This window comes from Magnolia sinica, chromosome 12, assembly GCF_029962835.1.
Source record: "Magnolia sinica isolate HGM2019 chromosome 12, MsV1, whole genome shotgun sequence".
Classification (NCBI taxonomy): Eukaryota; Viridiplantae; Streptophyta; class Magnoliopsida; order Magnoliales; family Magnoliaceae; genus Magnolia; species Magnolia sinica.
This window is the reverse complement of record NC_080584.1, coordinates 63,738,543-63,761,808: the sequence shown is the minus strand read 5'-3', so window position 1 is coordinate 63,761,808 and position 23,266 is coordinate 63,738,543. Positions and strand designations below refer to the sequence as shown.

At 38.2% G+C, this 23,266-nt stretch overlaps 1 protein-coding gene and 1 long non-coding RNA gene across 2 annotated transcripts; both read right to left on the bottom strand.

The window, feature by feature from the left end:
* Positions 1-6,567: 6,567 nt before the first annotated feature.
* LOC131220160 (cuscuta receptor 1-like) lies at positions 6,568-13,088 on the bottom strand. The gene is made up of 3 exons (XM_058215126.1): positions 12,610-13,088; positions 11,271-11,417; positions 6,568-9,115 (listed from the first exon to the last, which is right to left on the bottom strand). The coding sequence occupies exons 1-3, from the start codon at positions 13,049-13,051 to the stop codon at positions 6,855-6,857; spliced, it is 2,850 nt and encodes a 949-aa protein (XP_058071109.1). The 5' UTR covers positions 13,052-13,088; the 3' UTR covers positions 6,568-6,854.
* A 3,776-nt stretch (positions 13,089-16,864) lies between these two features.
* LOC131220572 (uncharacterized) lies at positions 16,865-17,936 on the bottom strand. The gene is made up of 3 exons (XR_009158692.1): positions 17,516-17,936; positions 17,151-17,435; positions 16,865-17,027 (listed from the first exon to the last, which is right to left on the bottom strand). It is a non-coding gene; the product is annotated as an uncharacterized LOC131220572 (long non-coding RNA).
* Positions 17,937-23,266: the final 5,330 nt, after the last annotated feature.

The following is a 23,266-nucleotide window of genomic DNA, read 5'->3' as shown; positions in this document are numbered from 1 at the left end:
TTTGAGAAAACTAAATTATATTTGAATTTAAAGATTTCTGAAATTCAAAATATCAAATCTGAAAATGAAATATAAGAATAGAAGTTTCCTCCTTTAAGACTTAAAAAGATACTTGGATATATACTCAAGGAAACTAGAAACTTGAAAAATTATTAACTGCATCTCGCCGAAGTGGTGAAAAATCTGGTTTGGGTTACATCAAAAGTTGCATAGAAAAATATAAAAACTTCGCTCCCAAACTTGTAAAAGGAAAATCTTCAAAGTCTAAAGGAGAAACTCTAAAAGGAGTAAACAAGAAAGTAAAATCCTTTTAAAAAACTTCTAATATAAAAAAAAAAAAAAATGCCAACTACCACAAATATCAAAGGAGAAATAATAATCCTCATTTAGTGAATAAGATAGTGGACTTACTTAAAGAGCTCTTGAAATCCAACTCTGGAAATAATAAAGTAGAAACAAGAAAAAATCTTACTCCCAAACACAACGAATGGTAAGAGATCTTCCTAAACCTAGAAAATCGTCACATGCTACGTGATCATGATTATCATACCCATTAATGAGGAAATGTACCCACCATATATAAAAGAGATCCACTGAGAGAACAAATCTATCACAAATCTGGTTATGATATTCTTGGTGAGGCCGACGTCTCTCGCAGTCCTTCCAAGATGGGAGATCTCCCTAGAGATGTTCGGAGCAGTTGCAACGTTTGAGAAGATTTGATCTGAATATCGAATTGATGCCTAAGCAAACCCAGCCCGGGATAGGAGAAATGGACACATCAGCTTGGTGGGGTCCAAAGTTGCACTCCAATTGGAATAAAGTGAGTGATAAAGGGTCTTGAAGAAGGATATTATCTGGCTAATAACGGATTAGTGTTGGATAGGTCTGGGCCACTTATGAAGACGATTAAAAGGGACAAAGTTCACCAAGATGCCCTACTGGGCGATCTGGTGTGATGGTCGTGGTCTTATTAGAATCAAGAGAATCGAAGATCTCAACCTAACGGTCTGGCCCATCGACGATGACTGATTCCATTCAACATCATGAAACATGCCACATCATCTTCGTAAGAAAGTATAATTAAAAGAATCCAAATGTGTCCTTATTGATCATGATTCAAAATTGTTCATTGTTGATACGTTAAATTGAATCACTTAGATCTCGCAATCTATATGTTTGTTTCTACTCAAATCTGGAAAGGATGTTCCTCATTAAGGTTTCTACCATTTGGTCAGTCAAAGCATGGAATGGACACATTCATTGGGTCAATAAAAATAGAAATTGAAGAATATCTAATAGTGAGATTTCTATGATACCATTTCTATTAGAGTTTTATAAATGCAATGGAAATTACAGATTTTTTAAAGGTCTGGATTTGTTAATTAAGCTTGAAGGATCACTATGTAAATATCATAAAGTTTCTACAAAACCCAAAATCAAAGAAATATAAGTTCAGGCTTACCTCTTGACTGCTACTATAAAAAATCGCTTGAGTGTTGATGCCTCACCTTCAAACTGGAATGTTCTTTCCTAGATTTATCCCATATGAGGAGGGGACGAAATCTAATATGAACCCTAGAGAGGGGCTCTGGTCGCATACAAATGGACATGCACAGTCGACCCCATGCATATGGATGTGTGGATGGAGGCAGGAGGAGAGAAACAATCTCTCTCTCTCTCTCTCTCTCTCTCTCTCTCTCTCTCTCTCCCTCTCTCTCTCTCTCTCTCTCTCTTTCTATATACTCAACCTTAGGGATATGATCTAATTTATAGGGAGTAGTTGAGGTTTTAAGGAGAGACATTAGAATGGTACTCCACCACCTATAGACTTTGGTATATTGGAATTGAAATCTTGCAATCCAGCCATGTAAACAAATTGACAAAGTCATCCATCCACTGAACATAACCATTTGTCCTTTATCCAATTTTCATGCAAATCAAGTGATGGATCACAAAATCTCAACTATTAGAATTACCATCAAGTGTGGCGCAAGCATTTAAACAATTAAAAAAAGATCAATGGTTGAAAATATTCATACAACTATTTAAAGGTTTTAGGGTACTAGTACTAGTGAAAAACTACTTGATGAATGATCTAATCTACTAGATCCTAGTCATAAGAAATGTCACTAGAAGACCAACGTATCCCTTATTTGATCATATGGACCTTAACCGTATTCTAATACATGGACCCAATAATACTTATATATGAGCCACACCGTAATTGACTTCATAAGGTAGACAAAGCACATTATATTGGGAATTTGAATATCTGACATATCCTTAAGTCTAAGGATTAGTCAAAGCTAGTACATATACAAGTCAATTTGACCTAGCATGTGTGGCTTTTAATTTAGAGGCTTGAAGTGATCCTCCACTTCGAGTATCTAATGGATTAAAATATACCAAGATCTTATTTTCATGAATAGTAACAATTCTCTATAGGGTACTATTTAAAGGTTTTGAGTACTAGTACCAATGAAAAACCACTTGATGAATGGTCCAATCTACTAGATCCTAATAATAACAAATGTCGTTAGAAGACCAATGTATCCCTTAAAACTCATGTCGACCTTAATCATATGCTAATATATGGACCCAATAATACTTACATATGGGCCATTATAATTGACTTCGTAAGGTAGCCAATGCTCATTATATTAAGAATTTGAATTCTCGAGACATCCTTAGCTCTAGGGATTAGTCAAAGCTAGTACACATATGAGTCGATTTGACCAAGCATGCATGTCTCTTGATCTTGAGGCTTGAAGTGATCCTACAATGCAATCGATTGCCTAGAGGACCATTCACTAGTCAAGTAGGGCTGGCTCATCACCGAGGCTTCAAAAAACTCAATGGTATGGCCCCATGTTTTATTGTTTGGGAATTGTGGTTGGGGTGCAATGATCGACGATTTGAGGGGAGATTGGTTTTGGCTGAGACTACTGTAGGTAAGATTTGTATATGGTTGAGGGAGGTGGGTATGTGCATATTGCACAAAGGGAAGGAACTGATGTCAGAATTAGTTTCCCTTTAGTATATGGGGATAGTAGTAGGAAGAGCGAAGAGAGGCTCGACATCATCAAATGGTCTAGGCCGGAGCAGGATTGGCTCAAACTAAATGTTGACGTTTTCGTGAGAGGCATTCCAGGTGACGGAGGAGGAGGAATATATAGGGATCAATGGGGTAACATGATCTTTATGTTTCACAATTCTTATGGCCAGGTTTCCAACACTATTGTGGAAACTTAGGCCATTCTAGATGGGTTGGATATTTGTAGAGATTTGGGCTTAATGAACATAACTATGGAAACCAGCTCTTGTGTGAAAGCAGAGGCGGTCTCTCACCCTCATTCTATGTCTTGTTGGAATATCTGGTATTGTCTAGGCTCTATTTATCATAAACGTATTTTCCTTAACTACAGGGTTTCTCATATTCTTAGGGAAGGAAATGTGGTTGTGGATGCCCTTGTTAGAATGGGAAGCGGAGGTTTTTCAAATAGGGAGTATTGAGGGCCTTGGCATGCTCTTACCTCTTTGAGGGCTGTTTGCTTTAGCCTGTTTCTTTTTTGGATTAGGTGGTATGTTCTCCTTGGTGATATGATAGGTGAGGACCGTCCCTTTTTGTGGTTCTCCTACAACTGGCTAGGTGGTCATGAAACAATGGGTTACTGAGATCCATGCAGTACAACTCTCCTTCAGTGTTCGAAATATTGATACTATCGGCCGATATTATCGGTATGGGGCCCTAGCGAGACGAAACTCCTCCGAAAACCCCCGGAAGATACCGAAAATCCAAAACTTCAGATATCGTTTGATGGGCCATTTGAATCGAAGCCTCTGATTTGGAGAGATTTGGCTGCAAAATCCGCCGAAATCGTTGAAATAATCGGCATTTGGGAGAGATTTTAGGATTCCAGATGCCGGAACCTCTCTGCTTCAAAAAAAAAGGGCCCCGAGCCCTTATGCAGAACTGGAAAAAAGCTGCGGGATATTGAATGTCCACCATTGAAACCCCTTTGGGGTTGCAAAAGTTTTGGATCGTATGATATTTGTTTTTCCTATTCATCAAGGTCTTTGTGACCTTATGAACAGATTGGATGGAAAACAAACGTTATGGTGGACCCTACGAATGTTATAACGGTGAGAATCATTGTCCTCACTGCTATTTGTGGTGTGGTCCAATTGAGGTTTGGATGTCACGTTTGTACAATGCGGACTACGAAAGCGGATTACGTGCTGAGTAACTCAGTACCCCTAACGTACCGAGTAAACTGTGTGGGGTCCACTATTATTTTTTTATTTTATCCACTCCACTAATCCATGTTAAAAGATAATTTTATGGCTTGATCCAAAAAATGAAGCAAATTAAAATCTCAACTGGACCACACCACAGGAAATATTTTGATTGAACCTCTACCATTGAAAATTAGTTTACTCAGTACGATAAAAGCACAGAGTGACTTAGTACGCAATCTGATTTCGTGGACGTTGGGCTTCGCATGAAGTTCATGCGCTGAAAACATAGGTAGGGTCCACGGTGATGTTTGTGAGAAATCCACTCCGTCCACCATTTTTTGAACACATTTTACGACAAAGGGATTTGGGTATTCAATTCATCCCAGTAGTGATGACGTAATGAACGGTATGGATGGAATGTAAACATCACTGTCAACCCAGGAAGGTTTCAACGGTAGGAATTTCCCTACCCACCTTTTTCTTTATTGCGACCCACTTGAGTCTTGGATCCTACTCAATTTTTGCCTCAAGTCTTAAAATAATCTCACAAAACTAATGGATGAAGTAGATTTCTCACAAACATCACGGTGTGCCCCACTCCTGCGAAAGGATTTAGTAGGAAATCCACGTCCCATCTTGGCATGACACATGCCCATACTTTGCATGGTACACCAGCCAATCCACACCCTCTATCCATTTTTATAAGTAGTTTTAAGGCATGAGCCCAAAAAGGAGATAGATGAAAGATCAAGTGTACCATACTACAAGAAAATGTGGTGGCAATGATGTCCACCATTGAAGCTTTTTAGGGCCCACCGTAATGTTTATTTGCCATCCAATCTATCCATGAGGTTTGACAAACCTGGATGGGAAAACATAAATATTAGCTTTATCCAAAAAAATTATAGGCCCAAAATAGTTCAATGGTAATCATTCAATGAACACTATTTTTTGTGTTGTGGTCCACCTCAGATTTAGATCTACCTTATTTTTCGGCCCATGCCCTAAAATGACATTATAAAATGAATTCCAATTGATGTTTGGATGTGACTCATTTTCATACATATCTTTATACATTTATAAATGGTATGCATCATATTTAAATATATTTACCTTAGTTTAATCAGATAACACATAACTTAGTACCTTATACACAGGAAATTTATTATGTGCACTTCTTTTTTGATATATCCCGTGCGATAACCGATACGTATCTGTATCCCAAGGGTGCGATACATTGTGCGATACCGATATTTCGAACACTGCTCTCCCTTGATCAGTAGAAATTGCGCCCAATCTCAATTTCCCGAGAACAACTAGTATTCTATCTATTGTCTTACCTTCTAAGAGTTAGCTCCCAATCAATCTTCTGCTTTGAGGCCCAAATTCAATCTAGAGTGTTGAATCCCTCTTATTATATATACATGAACGTTTTAAGATATACCGTCAACTATTTATGGCATGAATAGTGTCTATATAGGGCCCATAGTCATTATGTTCTACTGTAAAGATCATCAAATGAATGGGTAATATTAACACAGGTTTTGTAGGGCACATGACATTAATAATCTTGTGTGGATGTTTCCTTGGTGAGAAATTCCTCGTAAGATGAAAGAGTGGGAGAGAGAGGTAATCCTTGTATTCTATCCCAGTGTCTCTTGTTTTTCTTTTTGGCTTCTAGGTATTGGGTTGGCTCTCTTCTTTTATGGTTCTGCTTTGCTTGCATTGATTGTTACCGATGTTTGTCCACAATAGAGGGATAGATAAAAATACCGAGCCTATCAGGCAGGGATGCTCTTGGTGGAAAAAGTTTCTAAATATAAGCTATTTTTAAAAGCTAGCCAAACTGTATTTAATCATGGCAGTGTTCTATTTAGAAGTTAACAGGATAGAACTTCCGAACATAACCTATGTAGAAATTGCAAACAAACGCACCCTCATGTGTCAAATCAAATCTATGCATTAAATACTCATAATGCTTATGCTTTTAGGCCAAACTTGTGTCTGTCCAATTATAAGATGTGCCATACATACATATATTGTATATGAATGAGTGTGGGCTGTTCTTTATGGCATTCATTTTGGATGAGGCATGTGTAACTGGGACTATTGAGGGCGGCATGTCGAACATCTTCACATGGGCTTTTATAAATGCTAGTATCTCTGCTAGGCTCACATGCAACACCTCTAACGCTGCTACCTATGACAAAGTGTTGTTTGAGTGGGACCTTTTTGTGTGCATCCGACATGCCAAACCATGGGATGACATTTCACAACCCTTGTTCGCGCTACATGTCTTTATTATCATTATCTTCCCTTAAAAAAAAAAACTTTTTTCAACATCACCAGATTCCCTAACATTAAGGGTTCATTTATGGGTGCTTGGAAATGATTGAAATGTAATCACCTCCATATTATGGGTGCTTGGAAACATCAATGGGTATTATCAGTCCCTCTTAATCAAATCATACATTTGCAGATCAACCTGCTTGCATATCTAATCACAAAATGAAGGGAAAACAAGGACCAGGATAAAAGAGCAATGATGCATGAGCATGGTTATTAATCTTATACAGCTTAGACATATGGAAAAAAGTGATCAAGTTTGGAGTTTATTTAGTTACATGGGCAATAGCTTTGCAAAGGTTGTCCAAAGCAAAATAGTAGCATGAATAGATAAATCTGTCGACGAAACCAAAGAACACTTCTCGCCAGTAGCGGTTGACATAGAGAACTGCTACGGAAACCAAGAACCACACAACATAAGATGCCAGAAAGCACGCATAGAAGTTTATGTCAAAATCTTCTTCCTCATCATCTGAAGTTGTCGGCACGGAAGGTGGTAGTAGAGAAGTGGAGTAGCAACTCTTCAATGGTGGTCCGCAGAGTAGGGGGTTGCCTTCGTAGCTGGTTTCTTTAAAGGTTGCAAACTGTGCCTTCATGTCAGGTATCCTACCCGATAAGTTATTGTGAGCGACACTGAATGTAGATAAGAAGTTGAGCTCAGTTAGTTGAGAAGGAATCTTCCCGTTCAATCGGTTGTAAGAGAGGTCTAGGCTTTCTATCTGTTTTAGGTGGGAGAAGGTTTCTGGAATCTCTCCTGTTAATTGATTGTTCGACAAGTTCAATGCATGCATCCTGCTTAGATTTCCAACTTCAGGTGGGATTTCACCTGTTAATTGGTTCCATGACAGGTCTATTCCGGACATAAAGTAAAGAATGTCACCCTTGTAAGTCTCTGACCTGCTCTTCGTTATAAACTCCACTTCTTCTTGCTCCTCCAAAGAATCATCGTAGACATTGAGAGGCGGATACACATGAATACGTCTTTTTGGCATATACGTGCTTCTATTCATACTCATCCCAGAGTAGTAATATTGACGAAAAAATGATGAATCAATTACTTCCCGGCTCCCTAACATCATATTACCTAAGCATGATGGAATTTCCCCAGAGAGATTATTTTTTGAAAGATCGATTATGCTGATGTTGTTCAGTTGACACAAGTGAATGGGGATGTGACCTTGCAAATGATTTCCTTTAAGTAGAAGTACCCTCAAATTTGGAAGTACACCAATCCAATCGGGAATGCTACCAGATATATTGTTATACCGGATGTCCAATGTAACTATGGAGGAAATATTGGATAAAGCATTTGGCACTGATCCTGTGAACCCATTTCCTTGCAAATGCATGAACCTCAAAGCAGTTTGGTCAAAGCATGAAGGTATGGACCCAACAATATTATTATGGGAAAGGTCCAAAAGGTCAAGCATGCTGAGTTTACAATACTCAACTGGAATAGGGCCTTCAAAATAATTTTTAGACATGACAAGCGTCAACAAATCGGAAAAGTTCCCAATCTGACTAGGAAGACTACCCGAGATGTAGTTTTCACTGATATCCAACTTACATAGTTGTAAGCTTTTGAACAAACCAGGTGAGATCTTCCCTGTGAACCTATTATTTTCCAATGACAAGTAAGTCAGTTGAGTCAAGTTTGAACGCTTCGGAAATGCTAGGCCTTGCAATGCATTGTTTGAGAGCTTCAAAATTTGCAATGAGATGCAACCGGTGGCCAATTGCTCTGGTATTTCTCCTGAGAAATTGTTTCTAGATAGATCTAAAGAAATCAATTGTTTCATGTCACCAACTGAGGGAGGAATGGTGCCATCCAGAACATTTGTGGACATGTTCAGGTACTCTAAATTTGGAAGGAGCAAACCTATATTTCGAGGAATTTGTCCATGGATATGATTGTTGGACATGTCGAACCAAAATGCATGCAGGTTGCTAGGATGAGGTGGCAGATGGAATGAGCCGACGAAGGAGTTGCTTCTTAGGTTTAGTACTTCTAATCTTTGATTATTCTCTAACAACCAAGAGGGGAACTTCCCTTCCATGTTGTTGTGGGAAAGGTCCAACGATCTCAAGTCATTTTGGCTGGAAAGGAAGTTGGGAATGATACCGGTGGGCTTGTTGATGTTACAATTTGACAAGTGAAGGGCTTTCAACTGGAATGTAGGAGCCCAAGATGGAGATTCAGTTCCTATAACTAATTGATTGGGATAAGTTATAAATTCTTTTCCAAATTTGGGATTTTTTAAAACTAAAAGTTCCACCACCTCTAGCTTGGACAGGTTAGCAAATGAGCTGAATGAGAAAGACCCCTCAAAACGGTTATAAGAGAGAGAAATGTACTCCAGCATTGTTAGATTGGCAATGAGAGATGAGGAGATGAACCCTCCCAATCTATTCCGAGAGAGATCCAGGAATCGAAGGGATGACAAGTTGCCAAGACAAGGAGGTAGGCTCTCCTCTAATTCATTATCACTTATGTCCAATTCTTGGAGGTTCCTCAGTTTGCACAAACCTACAAAAAAATGAACATCATAAGTAACTCTCACCTGTATTAATTTTATTGATCTCTACAATATATAATGATAGAAAGAAGGGGAAAAAAAAAATCTTCATGCAATTAGCTTCTCAAAATACTAAAATTATAATTATTCAAGAATATGGAAAGAATTCTAAAGTAAGGACATTTAGATAATTATAAGAGGTGAATCCAAGCGTTTTATACTAAAGACTCCTATATTAAGAGAAAGAAAACTTTCATAAGCTGGCATAGGTTATGTTAGGTCAAAAGTACATTGCAGATTCGGCTAGGTCAAAAGTACATTGGAAAATATATTAAATAAAGGTATGTATTCTTAAGGCCATGTGCACATATTTGACTAGGTCAAAAGTACATGGTAAAGAGATTAAATAAAGGTTGGGTCACATAGATGGGTTAAAAGAAACTTGTAAATATAGGGTAATGATGATGCACATGGGACTTATGTAAGGCGTCGAATCAAATCAACAATTGGATTTTATTATGAATTATTTTTAAAAAGTATTTATATTTAATTATATTATTGTTTTTAATAGTTTTGATTGGTCAAGTTTGTAAAGATAAATTTTATTTGACTTGAAATGTAGAAAAATGTGCATTGCTATTGGAGCATTGTTATTTGTGTGTACATGTAGACACCACACCTTGTGAGGGATGGCCAATTACAACATGATCCAAACTGTGTGTGACTTGTAATTTTCTCTCAAAACCAAGCCCAAATTCTATCCTTCAAATACAAAGGTAAGCGTGAAAGTAAGCCTAAAAATTCTATAGGAACTTGTCCAACCTAGACCTAAAGCCAAGCCCACAACTCACTTATTACTCAGTCTTCTTAAGATGGCATTGCAGGTGAAACAGTTTCGGACGAAGGTGATTTATAATTCATTGGAAAGCACATCCAATCATCTTTTAAATTAGCCTAAAATCACTTAAATCTAATGAGTATTAATAGAGATGGACAATTTATTGAAGCGGTGTAGATGAAATTTACAAACGATGAGGGTCACACTATCTAAGTGACTTTGACCATCCTTTTCAAGCTCAAATGGATTCCAAATGAGGTAATTTCAGTCTTATTGAGAAGCTTATCGAATTAACTTTTCAACAAGTAAAAGAACACTGGAAATAGAGTTATAATGAGAGAGATATGTGCATTTTGGCGAAAAGTGTGTAGAGCCATGTGGGAGGCGACACGCAATGTGCTGCCCACTGTCCAACTCATCATTCAAATAACCTAAAGAATGCCTAGTGGTGGGAGGCATTTCAAGTGTCATCCACATAGTTGGCATAGCTCAAATTACAAGGGAGGTTGGGGGAGGGAGATAGAAGTTTCCTTGGGAGGTGCGACTGAGGGAGAGATCATCTAAAAGTCAATACTCTCCCCAAAATGTCTTTGGGTATCTTTTTAATTACACTGCCTACCACCTCATGGTCCAATGTAGGGGTGTCATGTGGCACCAAAACTCTCTAAACTGATAAAGGGCATTTACTTGTTATTTTTACCTTCCAAACTACCCAAACCATATTATTGCCACTCCCCCATCTACGAATACCCTCACTTCATTCCCAACACACACTAGGAAAAGGAGGGAGAGGGCTCTCACCCCCAACTTAGCCACCATTTTCTAAGCTTAGCCCATTTAACCCTATCAATTTTACCAACTTAGCCCATCTTACCCAACCATTCTAGCTAATCTTGCCCATCCTAGCCACTCAACATAACTCATCCTACCCAACCAACCTAATCTATCTAACCCATCTAAGCCATGCAAACCTTATCATCCTAACCTTGTTGATCCAAGATAACCATCCAAATTCTAAATCATATCCAAGCTAATTCAACCCATCCAAAGTTATCATCCAGTGAATATAAGTCATCTCAACGGTTTATATCTTGTAGAGTAGGCTAGGGGTTAAAGATATCCAATCATCTTTATATATATATATATATATATATATATATATATATAGATATATATAAAATTAATTTTTACAATAAGTATTAGGTCTTTTCTTCCCTCTTCCACATCCCCAATTCAAGATGTAGACTGTGCAGACTTATTTTCCTTTCTTTCTTCTTCTTCTTCTTCTTCTTTTTTTTTTTTTTTTTTGTATATCAAATGGATTTTACCTTCGAGAGTTAGGGAGCGATTAAGTCGATTGGAACTCAAAGATAAGGCTTGAAGAGAAGTTAGAGCCTCCGCAAGTGGAGCAACAAACCCCGTCAGCTCATTATTTTCCAAATCCAACACCTCCAGCTTGCTCAAGTTTGCTAATTCTGCATAGTTTAAAGAGAGGAAAAAAAAAAAAAACATCAAATAGAGAATTTGGACATGTTACTGGGGCATGTCTACTCAATCAAGGTCCAAAATATTGTTAATATATATCATTTTGGGTGTGTTTGATTACACTAAATTCCAAAACAGATCCTGATATTTCATTATTATCAGCCTAATTTAGTGCAAAATATCATGAAATTGTGCAATCAAATGCTTCCCTCTACAAGAATGAGGCAGATCCAAAACTCAAGTGGACCACATGGCAAGGACCAGTTTTGATGGAAACACATATGAAACCTTCCCAGGGTCCACTCTGATGGTTATATGCCATCCAAACTGTTGATAAGGTTATTCGCACTGGAATGATCTTAGAACACAATAATGAGCACGCTTCAAAACTTGTGGCCCCACTAAGGTCTACATGGTGGGCATTCACTCCCCACTGTTTCTTGTGTCATGCTCCATTTGAGTTTTGGATCTTTCTCAGTTTTGAATTCATGTTCTAAGGTAAACTGGCAAAAATAATGGACTGAGTGAATGTAAAAGGACATTGGTGGGCCCCAGATATGTTCTGCATACTGGAACTTCAGTTGGTGGGGAATGAGGCCGAATCCAACTCAAAGCTTCCTTTGCTAAGCTTAACTTACAAAGTGATGTGTAGGGCCAATCACGGTGTGTGCATGACATCCAATCCTTTCATCTTATGCATGTGAACCCTTATATATGTTCCCTTGATTCCAAAAAATCAGGCCGACCGAAAATTCGGGCAGATGGAACCATGTAAAATCATGCCTAAATTTACTAAATTATGTGGTGTGGCCCACGTCAGTTTTGGAATGGACTGATTTTCTGGATGTCCATATTTATACTTAGTGGAGTGTACTCCTGAATGGATTGGATGACATAAACTAAATAGTAAACATGGACAGCTCTAGACAGTCTGGAAAGTTTTTAGTAGTGGCCGTCCTCATTCCAACTGTACCCATGGTGTCGTCCACCTGAGTTTTGTACTGGGGTGCACATGATGGCCGGATTAGGTGCCATGCACACATCTTCATTTTAGAAGTAGTATATATAGTGGATCCTGCCTCTTGTTGATTGATTGATTTATTTATTTATTTATTTTTTTGAATTTCTTAAAAATAAATACGGTTCATTTCATCATGCTAATCTGAATCTTGCTCAACTAACCTTCAATGTGAAACCATCCTTCAAATTTATTGAAACTCAGATCAAGGCTCTTGAGGGATGAGAGTGCACCCAAATATGGTAGAATGGTTTTACTGAATAAGTTGCCATATAGGTCTAGATGCTCTAGCTTGCTCAACCTGGGCAACATTTCAAAACCTATATGGGAACTTTCAATTAGATTCCCTGCTAGAGACAGACTTCTAAGAGATGAGAGGGCTCCCAAATACGGCAAGATGCTTTGGTTGAAGTGATTCTCTGAAAGGTCAAGGTTCTCTAGCTTCCTCAATCTCGACCATCTTCCAAATCCTGCATGTGAGATAGGCTCAGAACGTAAGCTTCCTATCTCGAAGGAAAAAGAAAGCGAAGCATGCATTTGGAAAAAGAAGAAGAAAAAGAAGAAGAAGAAGAAGAAGAAAATAGCTACGCATGAATTTGGTTCCATCACAAACGAACTATTTCTTTGCAAAAACTTATAATGATGTTTGTCCCGCATAGATATTATGATATTTCATGATTAATCATTCTATGGTGCAAAAGATCATGAAATTTCATGATATTTGGTGTAACCAAACACTCCTTACGACAAGAGATGGGAGTTACCTTCATTATCCACCCAACCATGCAGATAATTGTAAGATAAATCGAGACCCTGGAGTTCTTCAAAGGAAAGAAATAGGTCAGCACTTAGATACCTATCTTCCAATCTGAATTTGCTGATTCTACTAAGAGAAATTTCAGTGACTCGTTGGGTTTTGTTGTTGCACTTGAGTCTTTCCCAACTACAACAATCACTCCTATCATTCCATGAAGGAAGAGAAGATCCGTTCGGATGGTTGAGAGAAGCTTTGATCTCCAAGAGAGCAATCCTCTCCTTTTCTAAGCATCCAAAAGACAAATAAAGATGGCATTGAACAAAAACCAAAGCCCACAACCACACAAGGGATCGCCAATCCATGGAAATTGAGTTACTTTTTCTCTCATTCCAACAAGAGAATGTTACTCAATTTATATGTGTGTAACACATTACATTCGGAAATTTCTAATTCGGATGCCAAGAGAAATAGATGATTGACTGACCGCAGGTGCAAGATCCGAGTCACTTGTTAGGTGGATCCCACAATGCACATGCCCTAGCCCAAAATTCAAGTTAGTTCTCTCATCATGTGGGTCCCACTTGTACGAAATAAAATGGATGGCTAAAATAAGAATGGCCAACAAACCTTAATCTATACACGTGTGGTGCCCCACCGGATGAGTGGACAACAAATATCTTTGTACAAGGGAAAGTCCATAGTTGGGCCAATCTAATGAGCAGTTGAGATCTGTCACTTATTTGGCACGTGTAGATCTTGAATCCAGATTGGTGTCCAGGACTGTTGATTTGATAGGGCACAACATGGATGGTAGACTCCACGCTAGACCTAGCAAGAGAAGGACGGTCCTGTCATGGGATTTATGGGGCCCATCATGCTGTATATGTTTTATCCACGAACCTAAAAAGGAGGCAGATTGAATTCTCAAGTGGAACACACCAAGGGAAGCAGTGGGGATTGAAAACTTCGTGGGGGACAAGTTTTGGATCAAGCTGATGTTCAAGTTTGCCATTCATACAGGTCTATGTGCCCTTATGAACAGGTTGGATGACAAATAAACATTATGATGGACCCCAGAAAGCTTTCAACTTTAGAAATTCAATCCCTACTGTTTCCTGTTGTGTGGTCCACTTAAGCATCCAATCTACCTCCTTTTTAGGTTCTTCGCCTAAAATGATCTTTCAAAATAGATGAATGACGTGGATATAGCATATACATTAATGTGGGCCCCACAGATCCCCTGACAGGACTGTCCGTCTCTTGCTAGGTCCTGTTGGGGTAGTACCCAATCCGTGTCCCCACAAATCCCCTAGAAGATCCTAGCCAAAAAATATTTGTTTTTTTTTTTCATTGGAATACTTCATTCCTTTACCCCCTTCTCTCTTTGCCATTGATTAAAAGGTTTATGCAATATTCTTAAAGATTTTGGTGGAAGCTCATCAGACTCGAATTCCATGTGGTCAATGGTTTGGACTCTGGATCACCAAACCATGGCCCACATGTACGAATTCACGCATCAGCACATCTCCATGAGTACGCTGACGAGAGATGGATGCCGCCTCGTTTGAAAATAAAGTCCCAAAACTTCGTTTTTTATAACTCACGGGACTTACTTATAAAGGCTTGCTTTTGACAAGTGATTCAAGTGAAGTTTCTTGGAAAGCCTGGGCTAAAGAAAAAAGCTGGGAGGAGCACTCTATGGTGTGGTATTCCTAGTTAAATAGACACAAATAAACAATCCAATCAAGTGATCCAGTCTGTCCATTTCATGGAATACAGTGCAAAAACCACACCATACAGGTTATCATTTCCATCTGAAAGTCGGTCTTCTTATTTATAGCCATCTATTTCTCAAGCCTTATTTTTTTTTTATTGTTGTGATCTTTTAGTTAAATCGATCCCCATTGGGACCCCATCAAATGGACGACTTAAATCGTTTACTGACTTGTTTCGCAGGAAAAATCTTAGTCAATCATTTTACAGGCTGTTTTTTCCCTCCTAGGGAATCACCTGCCCCACTTCTAAAATCTCACCTGTTGATTGGATGATGATGAGTGTGCAATCAATGCCATTTTTTACATTGTGGTCTACGAAGCATGGGCAGTGCTTAATGAACAATCTAGATCAATTGATCCGACTGTTCATGTGTCCTTGTGCAACTAAGAGCAGTACAGCTCACAATGGTCTGTATGACCATCATTTCGGTGTAAATATGGGATTAAAAGAAAAAAAAATAAAGCCGTGTGAAGTGGGCTTTCAATGTCCAAAGTCCAGTCTTTTTTCGTACAACAGTACAATGATTAAATATTCAAGGGGTATGGGGGCGTACAAGGCACGGAAAGGGACATGATGGTCGTGGAGAGAGATCGGGTGTGGGGGTGAGATATTGGTGGCAGACGGATTCCCTACGCAAAGCCTTTCATCATGCGGGGGGAAGCTAGGTGGGCACTTTTGGGATTTCCCTCCCCTCCTCGAGTGGAGGTGTTCCACACATGAGCCTAAGTTAGGGAAAATATCCTCTTTTTTTGCATAGACCCCTTTTTTTTTGTTTTGTTTTGTTTTTTTTTTTTGCCCATAAAAGCAGAAGAAAGGAGTTTAGTAAGGCGGCAATGGGCCAGGTTTGGGCCTGCAAAATCAGAATTTTGAATGCCTGAAATAGTTCAAAATTTAGGCCAAGACCAACCCCAGGCCATGCCCATTGATAGCCTTAGGCTTTAGATCACTACAACAATTTAGACTTTTTTTGACAAGCTGACTCGTCGCTAAAAACTCCAAACTCATCGCTAAAATTTTGTGTCACAAATTCTACTTAGTGACAAAAACGCCAACCCGTCACCAATGACTCAATTATTTGCGACGACTTAATAACTTATCGCAAAATATAGTTAATTACCGATGAGTTAACATGTGGACATTGTATATCGTAAAATGTCACTAAATATGAAACTTGTCGCGAATAAAGATGTTTTGCGATGAGTCGTCGTAATCGCTAACAACTATAAACTTGTCACAAAAGCTTTTTTGTGACGAGTGTTGCTTGTCACCAATTTTGTTGTAAATACTAATTATTTGTGACGACTTAATAAAATATTGCTAAATATAGCTTATTTGCGATGAGTTTACACGTTGGGATTACATATCATAAAACGTCGCTAAACATGAAACTCGTTGCGAATAAAGATGTTTTGCGACGAGTGCACTTATTGCTAAAAAAACATAAAGTCATCGCCAAAGTCTTTGTGGCGACGAGTGTTGATCGTAACTAATTTTGTCGTAAATGTGTTGTCACAAATTCTATTTAGTGACAAAAACAATAAATTGTTGTCAATGAGTTAATTATTTGCCACGACCTAACAACTTGTTGCAAAATATTAGCGATGAGTTGATACGTCACCATTACATATAATAAAACATCACTAAATTTGAAACTTGTTGCTAATAAAGATTTTGTGCTATGAATCTATTCGTCGCTAAAATTACCAAACACGTCGCCAAAGACTTTTGTCAACGAGTGTTGGTCATCATGAATTATGTTGATTTATTCATTAGCGACAGGTAAAATTTGTCCTTAATACAAATATTTTTTGAAAATATTTTTTTTCTTATTTTAATTAATTAATTGAATAAAATAACATGTATTAATCAATATTCATCATCATCCATTGAAATATAAAAATAATTTAATTAAATTAAAACTAAATTTATAATTATCCATAACATAAAAAAAGTACACATGTCCAACTTGTCTAATAAAAATCAATAAAAAATGTGCGTCCTTGATAATGCGGCGGGGCTTAGGAAGATAGCATTAGTCTGTAGGAAAATCTGCAAAATAATTAAAATAAAATATGATTAGTGACTATTCTATATTACTTGCATAATTTAAACGCGATACTCAACTTACTACTGGGGATGTGATTGGGGTTGCTGTAACATGAGAGTACGCACTATCTCCTTTAACTGAGCCCGTCGTGTCTGCATATCATTTATCATCCCTTCCATGACTTACACCTTAGTTCTAAGCTCAGCTAATGTTACCTCTTCCTGCTCGGCCCTCCTCGTAGCCTCATCCACATTAGCACGGATACGATGGGTCGATGAAGGCACCTCCCCGTGCTTGAGACTACAGACGTATCTAGATCTAGAGCCAAGGGCCCTAAAACATGCTTCGTTTGCTATCAACGGTACAATGTCCTCCGATTGAGATTGAGTATGAATTTGTAGCATTTCGTTCTGTAATATTAATAAAATATTATCAGTATGAAATGAATAAATAATAAAACAACTTTAAAATAATTTAAAATGATTCTTACATATAGCTCCCCACAACGCAGAGTCACCCTAGTGCCCGTCATCTTCCTAATGCATGTGTTCCAATAGAAATTAATGAGATCAGACTCCTGTTGGCTCTCTTGGTCACACTATTTCATTTAAACGAAAAATATCATATTTATGTTGACGTGACAAAGCTACATGGTCCTCACCATGATGTATGTTTCATATCCACACCATCCATCTAATTTTTTCATAACATTTTTAAGGCATGAGGCTAAAAATGAGGGAGATCCAAAGCTCAAGTGGACCATGCCATAAAAAGCAGTGATGATTAAACTCCACCACTGAAAACTTGTTGAGGCCCACAAAGTTTGCCGCACCAACAGTATTACCTATGAGTCCAATATTCAATGGTGATCAGATGTACCTGGGTAATATCGTGGTGAGTGTTTTCTTGACCATGGGGCTTGTCTTGATATATTCGCAATCAATCACTGTTTTTTCAGATCACATTTAGCTTATGGTCAAAAAAATAATGTAGATTCAAATTTCAAGTGGACCTCACCACAGGAAAGAGTGGTGATTGACCGATAAAAACTTATAGGGGCCAAAAAAGTTGTAGATCAACCTGATATTTGACTTTTCTCTTCATCCAGTGACCTTATCAACATGTTTGGATGGAATATAAACATTACGGTGGGCCCTAGGAAGGTTTTAATGGTGGGCGTTTAATGTTCACTATTTCCTGTGGTGGGGCTCAATTGATACTTGGATCTGCTTAATTTTTAAGACCATTCATTATAATGATTGGTAAAAACTGATAGATGGCATGGATATGCAACAAATATATCAAAGTGGGCCCATAATTAAGTAAGCACCCATCAGTATGTTACCTGAGAAATGGATTGGCTACTAATGGCTAATGGTTGTTGCTCTGTGGACCCCAAAATGATGTATGTCTCTCATCCATGCCGTCCATTCATATTTTCAAATAATTTTATAGAATGAACCTAAAACCGAGGTATAGACCCTTTTGTTTAAGATAAAAGGAAAAAAAATAATGGACTTTAGTTAGGTGTCAATGGGTCAAGCTTGGGCCTACAAAAACATAATTTCGAATACGGCTCGATGGCCTGGCCCAAAACAGTTCAAAATTTGGGCCAAGACCAACCCCAGGCCTGACCTGTTGACTGCCTTAGGCTTTTGATACGTAAATATACACAACAATTATTTGGGGTTTTCTTTTGCTCCCTCTTGGAGAAAATGGGGGTTTTGTGTGGAAAAAGAGCTAAGCTCTCTCTAGAGCCTTGATCCAAGCCTTTTGTCAATTTGAAGAGAAGATTCATATCCAGGATAGTGAGGTTTCTATTCTCAATCTCTAGATTCATCGGTAATTGTCTCTGAGGGTTTGGTTAGTGTTTTTTATGCTCTATAAGATTCATATCAGCTATATCATCAACCTGTCATTCATTTGCAACATTTGTATGCTTGGAGAGGGTCAATGCCCTACTCATAGTGATGATTATCCTTAAGATTAACAATAATTCAAGAGGTTCATTAGAATAATGTCAGGGTTCTGATACGTCTCGTACTTCACTAGTACGAGTGGCATCAATATGTATAACCAATATATATATATATATATATATATATATATATATATATATATATATATATATATATATATATATATATGAATGCATGCCTAACAAAGTGTGTACGGCTCATTATTCGTAGTGACCATCACAATGTGAAATATAATTCATAGAAAACTCGATTTGCCTCGCATCCCATAACTATGGAGATTCGTCGTCGCATCCAACACTACCGTGGGTTTACGTGAACATCTCGATGCAGCACAACACATGAATCAGATGAATTACGTGATACGATTTGTTCATGGAGCAACTATTTATGACATCTAATCCCGGAAGTGATATAACACGCATTATGGATTACTTTCATCGATTTGTGCACTACTACTCAAAATTAATGGAATTACTCATTGACTAAGAGGGTCACTACCCAGAGCACATTACATCTACGATAAAATATATGAATCACTTGATGTGAGACCTTTAACACATCACTTGCACCAAATGGGAAATAAATTGAACCATGAGAGTTTTGGAATTCCAACACAAATGCCCAATCCATAAAGGGAGGTAACACAAGGCTAAACTAATAAAGGAGAAAAGTAGCAGTAAGCTCAATAAAAGAGAAAAGTAGCAAATAGGCTAACTCAATAAAACAAGGGGAGATGAGTAAAAGGCCAACTTAATATATAGTGGAAGCACGAGTCACTCTCAAAATTGACAAAGGGCAAGACTTATATCTATTACCCTACATAAATTCATAAAAATCACGCATAATTAAAATCATACCTTAACCATAATTTTCAAAAGGATAAATAATTGATAGTGGTAAATCAATCAATTGTATGGAAAATCACAGGAATATGAAAGTGTGTAAAAATAAGATAAATCATATCAACTCAAATTAGTGTAAGCTTAAAGGAATCCCTCACCTTAGCCTTATATCTAAACTCTAAGTAGAGATCTATGTAGGAAAGCTTTTACATGAATCACGACATCGTTTGAGCAAGAGGGAGACACCACACATGTGGAGAAGGAAGATGATGATGGGTTTCTAGGCTTCTTTTTTCTTTCTCATTCTCATTCTCATTCTCTTTTTCTTTCTCTCTCCTCAAACGTTCGGAGTGTTGGCGTGTGAGTGGAGAAGGGCACGCACTCCTCCTTTTATAAAGGAGTGGGCGTGTGTTTCACATCCCACTTGGATTGGGTTTCTTCAATTTGACATTTTCTAGCAATCTTTCTTTAAATCTAATTCATCCAGTATGTCAGGGTTGTCAAATAGGGCTGGGGTATATGATTTTCTTGGTGATTTAAAATTTAGATTGGCCTGTCATGAAAATTCTCCTAACGGGTACCAAAACTAACTTAATCTTAATTAACGGTTCACACTTAATGATCAGGGCCTAATTTTAGAAGAAATGTGTAGTCAGGATAGGCAAATGGCTAGAAAAAAGTTGGTGGTTGATCAATGGTGGAAAAGGCTTAACTATGAAATTTCACCTTTTGCATCAAAATGAAGGAACTGACTTCAACATTCAACGGTGTAGGATCATATATCGGGGCCTAAATTTTGGATAACCTCATAGTCACATGAGATTAAAGTTTGGTCCAAATTTGAATTGTGATAGACGGCAGGAAGTGGTTAAATCGGAAGATCTAGATTTATAAGGAGTTGGTAAGGATAACTTGGGCCTAAGGAAAAGCCTACCAAAGTGGGGTCTTCATGTTTCACACTTGGTCCATATGATGGGTAATCCAAGTCATTCATATGACCTACTACGACTACCCACGGGATTTCTTCACTCAATGGACACCAAAATCAATGGTTAAGGGGCTGATTTATCAATTGGGTCACTTTTACAATGATTTAAAGCTGAAATTTGACACGTATGGTTAATTTATGATACATAGATATAGTATAAAATTTCACATCAAATGGATTGTAAGAAGTAAGTGATTTAGATTCAAGGGTCTAGGTTAATGACATTTTCATAATTATTGTTGATATGAGAGTTTTAGGAAATCTGATAGTTTTATATAGTTATAGGCACGTTTCTAAGTAATTCTTACAAAAGAACTTATGTCTAAATCATTATGAATAAAGAATTATTCACTAAATTAATTAAGAGAATGCACATATATGAACCAATATGATGGATGGTCAGATGACATGTTAAAAATAGAAAAATTTGATGGTTAATACTCTGATCATGTTTGCAAGTGGGTGTATGGTCAGTTTTATACACGGATGATCAGAAGTGGGTTTTTGGAGTGATTAAGAGGTAAAACATATATACCGTTAGATTCAAGTAACTTGTTCACATGTCTAAGTTTTTCAAATTGTAGTTTTGATGGTGAGTTAAGCATATTCATAAGTGGTAAACAAGATATACGGATCAACATCTCAATTTGATATGTGTATGAGCAAATGCAGATATCAAGTGGTTAGCTTACTTTGAAGGGGTAGTCCAAACTCAAAGTGGATAGTTAGATATCTTTACCTATTGATGGATAGTAATTTTTTTTTCAAAAGCCACGAAAATTTCATTACTCTTGAAAATTTACAGCCATTCAGGAGGGTCCCAACAAAAAAGGAGTGGACCACTCCCATCATATAACTTTAACTGCACATGAACCACTCGAAAAAACTGGAATAAAAAGGGAGAAAGGAGCCCTCACTAACTTTAGACAAAAAATAAGATTGACGCCCCTTTTACACATGCCTAATGGCCCCTATGCCAACATTATCCATGACTAGGGCACCACACACAAGCCTCGGAAGATCAGGACGGGATCCAAACATCCTATTTGGGCATCCTTCACTAGCCATTCTGGCCAAGGCATCTGCAACTGAGTTCCCTTTGCGTAAAATGTGGCTGAAAGTGAGATTAAGGGACCGAAAAAATTGCTGGATCGCTCCCAGCTTGTACCAGATGTTCCAAGAGCTGAGGGAGTGAGGGTCTTCGACCATTTTAACAATGGTCATCGAATCTGTTTCCACAATTATGTTGGAGAGGCCCAGGTTGGAGCATATCGTTATGCCATTTAGCATGGCTTGGGCCTCTGCAATTGTGTTCGTTGAATGGCCATAGCTTCCGTGAAAGGAAAAAATGAGCTTGCCATGATGGTCCCTGTAGACTCCCCCTCTGCTCGCTCCTGGGTTACCCCTCGAGGAGCCATCAACATTCAGCTTCAACCAGCCCCGAGGGGGTTTAGACCATTTAATTATGATGTGTTTACCAGCAGGGGGAAACTTAACTTTATTCATCCTTAGGGCCTGAAGGGTGATGGAGTCCATCATAGAATTCCTATCCGGAGCTGAGATGGAAGAGCCAATTTCATTCAACCAGCGGGAAACCTTGAAAGTGATCTGATTTGCAGACATCGCGTGACCTTCAAATCAACCCTAATTTCTACTAATCCAAATCTCCCATATTATGATGCATGGGGCAAGACCAATGAGATGTGAGATTTTGGTTTTCTTACTAGCTTTGGAAGTCCAGAGGTGTAAACACTGAAGAATTGTCTGATTGGGAGAAACGGTAGGACCAAAGAGTCCGCTGAAGTAACTCTAAACATGGGCAACAATTTCACCCTGACTGAAAAGGTGGTCTTGATTTTGCACCCCACCAGGCTCGAGAACAGGGGAATCCTGCTGTCCCCTGTTCGACCAACGTTGCTGCAGGTCTAAGGACAATTGGCGATGCTGCTGGTCTCTGATCGGAAAATGTTGCTGGACATCTGAGTTCGAGTGACAATGCTGCTGGCCGTTGATGGATATCCCTGCCCCAAGCTGACCCCTGATCGGCTGAGTCCACTGCTGGCTGGTAGGAGGAGGTCTGGACCCGTGTTGAGAATCAACCCGCCCTACGGAAGGGATCTGTTATCGATGGATAGTTGGTTAAATAGTTGGTTATGATAGAAAAATGGAAATACTTGGACATATGATGATCTTGTCTTAAAATCAACGGTCGGATGGCTTGATCTATGGATGAAGATCATTCTCAATGGTCACATTCATGTTGGAAAATAGATGTAATGTTAGGATAACTAGATTGGTATTGTACACATGTACACATTAAGTTAAATTTCATGGTAACACTCGAGAACTTTTAATATTCGTGTATTGAAAAGTTCAGGGTGTTACCATCTACCCCCTTAAACAAAATTTCATCCCCAAAATTTCATTACTTA

Excerpts from the sequence above, each read along its gene's own strand:
- LOC131220160 (XM_058215126.1), bottom strand. The coding sequence starts at position 13,051 with ATGGAACCAAATTCATGCGTAGCTATTTTCTTCTTCTTCTTCTTCTTC. Across the intron at positions 11,418-12,609 it reads AGGATGGTTTCACATTGAAG|AATTAGCAAACTTGAGCAAG; the intron begins GTTAGTTGAGCA and ends TAAACTATGCAG. Across the intron at positions 9,116-11,270 it reads TCGCTCCCTAACTCTCGAAG|GTTTGTGCAAACTGAGGAAC; the intron begins GTAAAATCCATT and ends ATTTTTTTGTAG.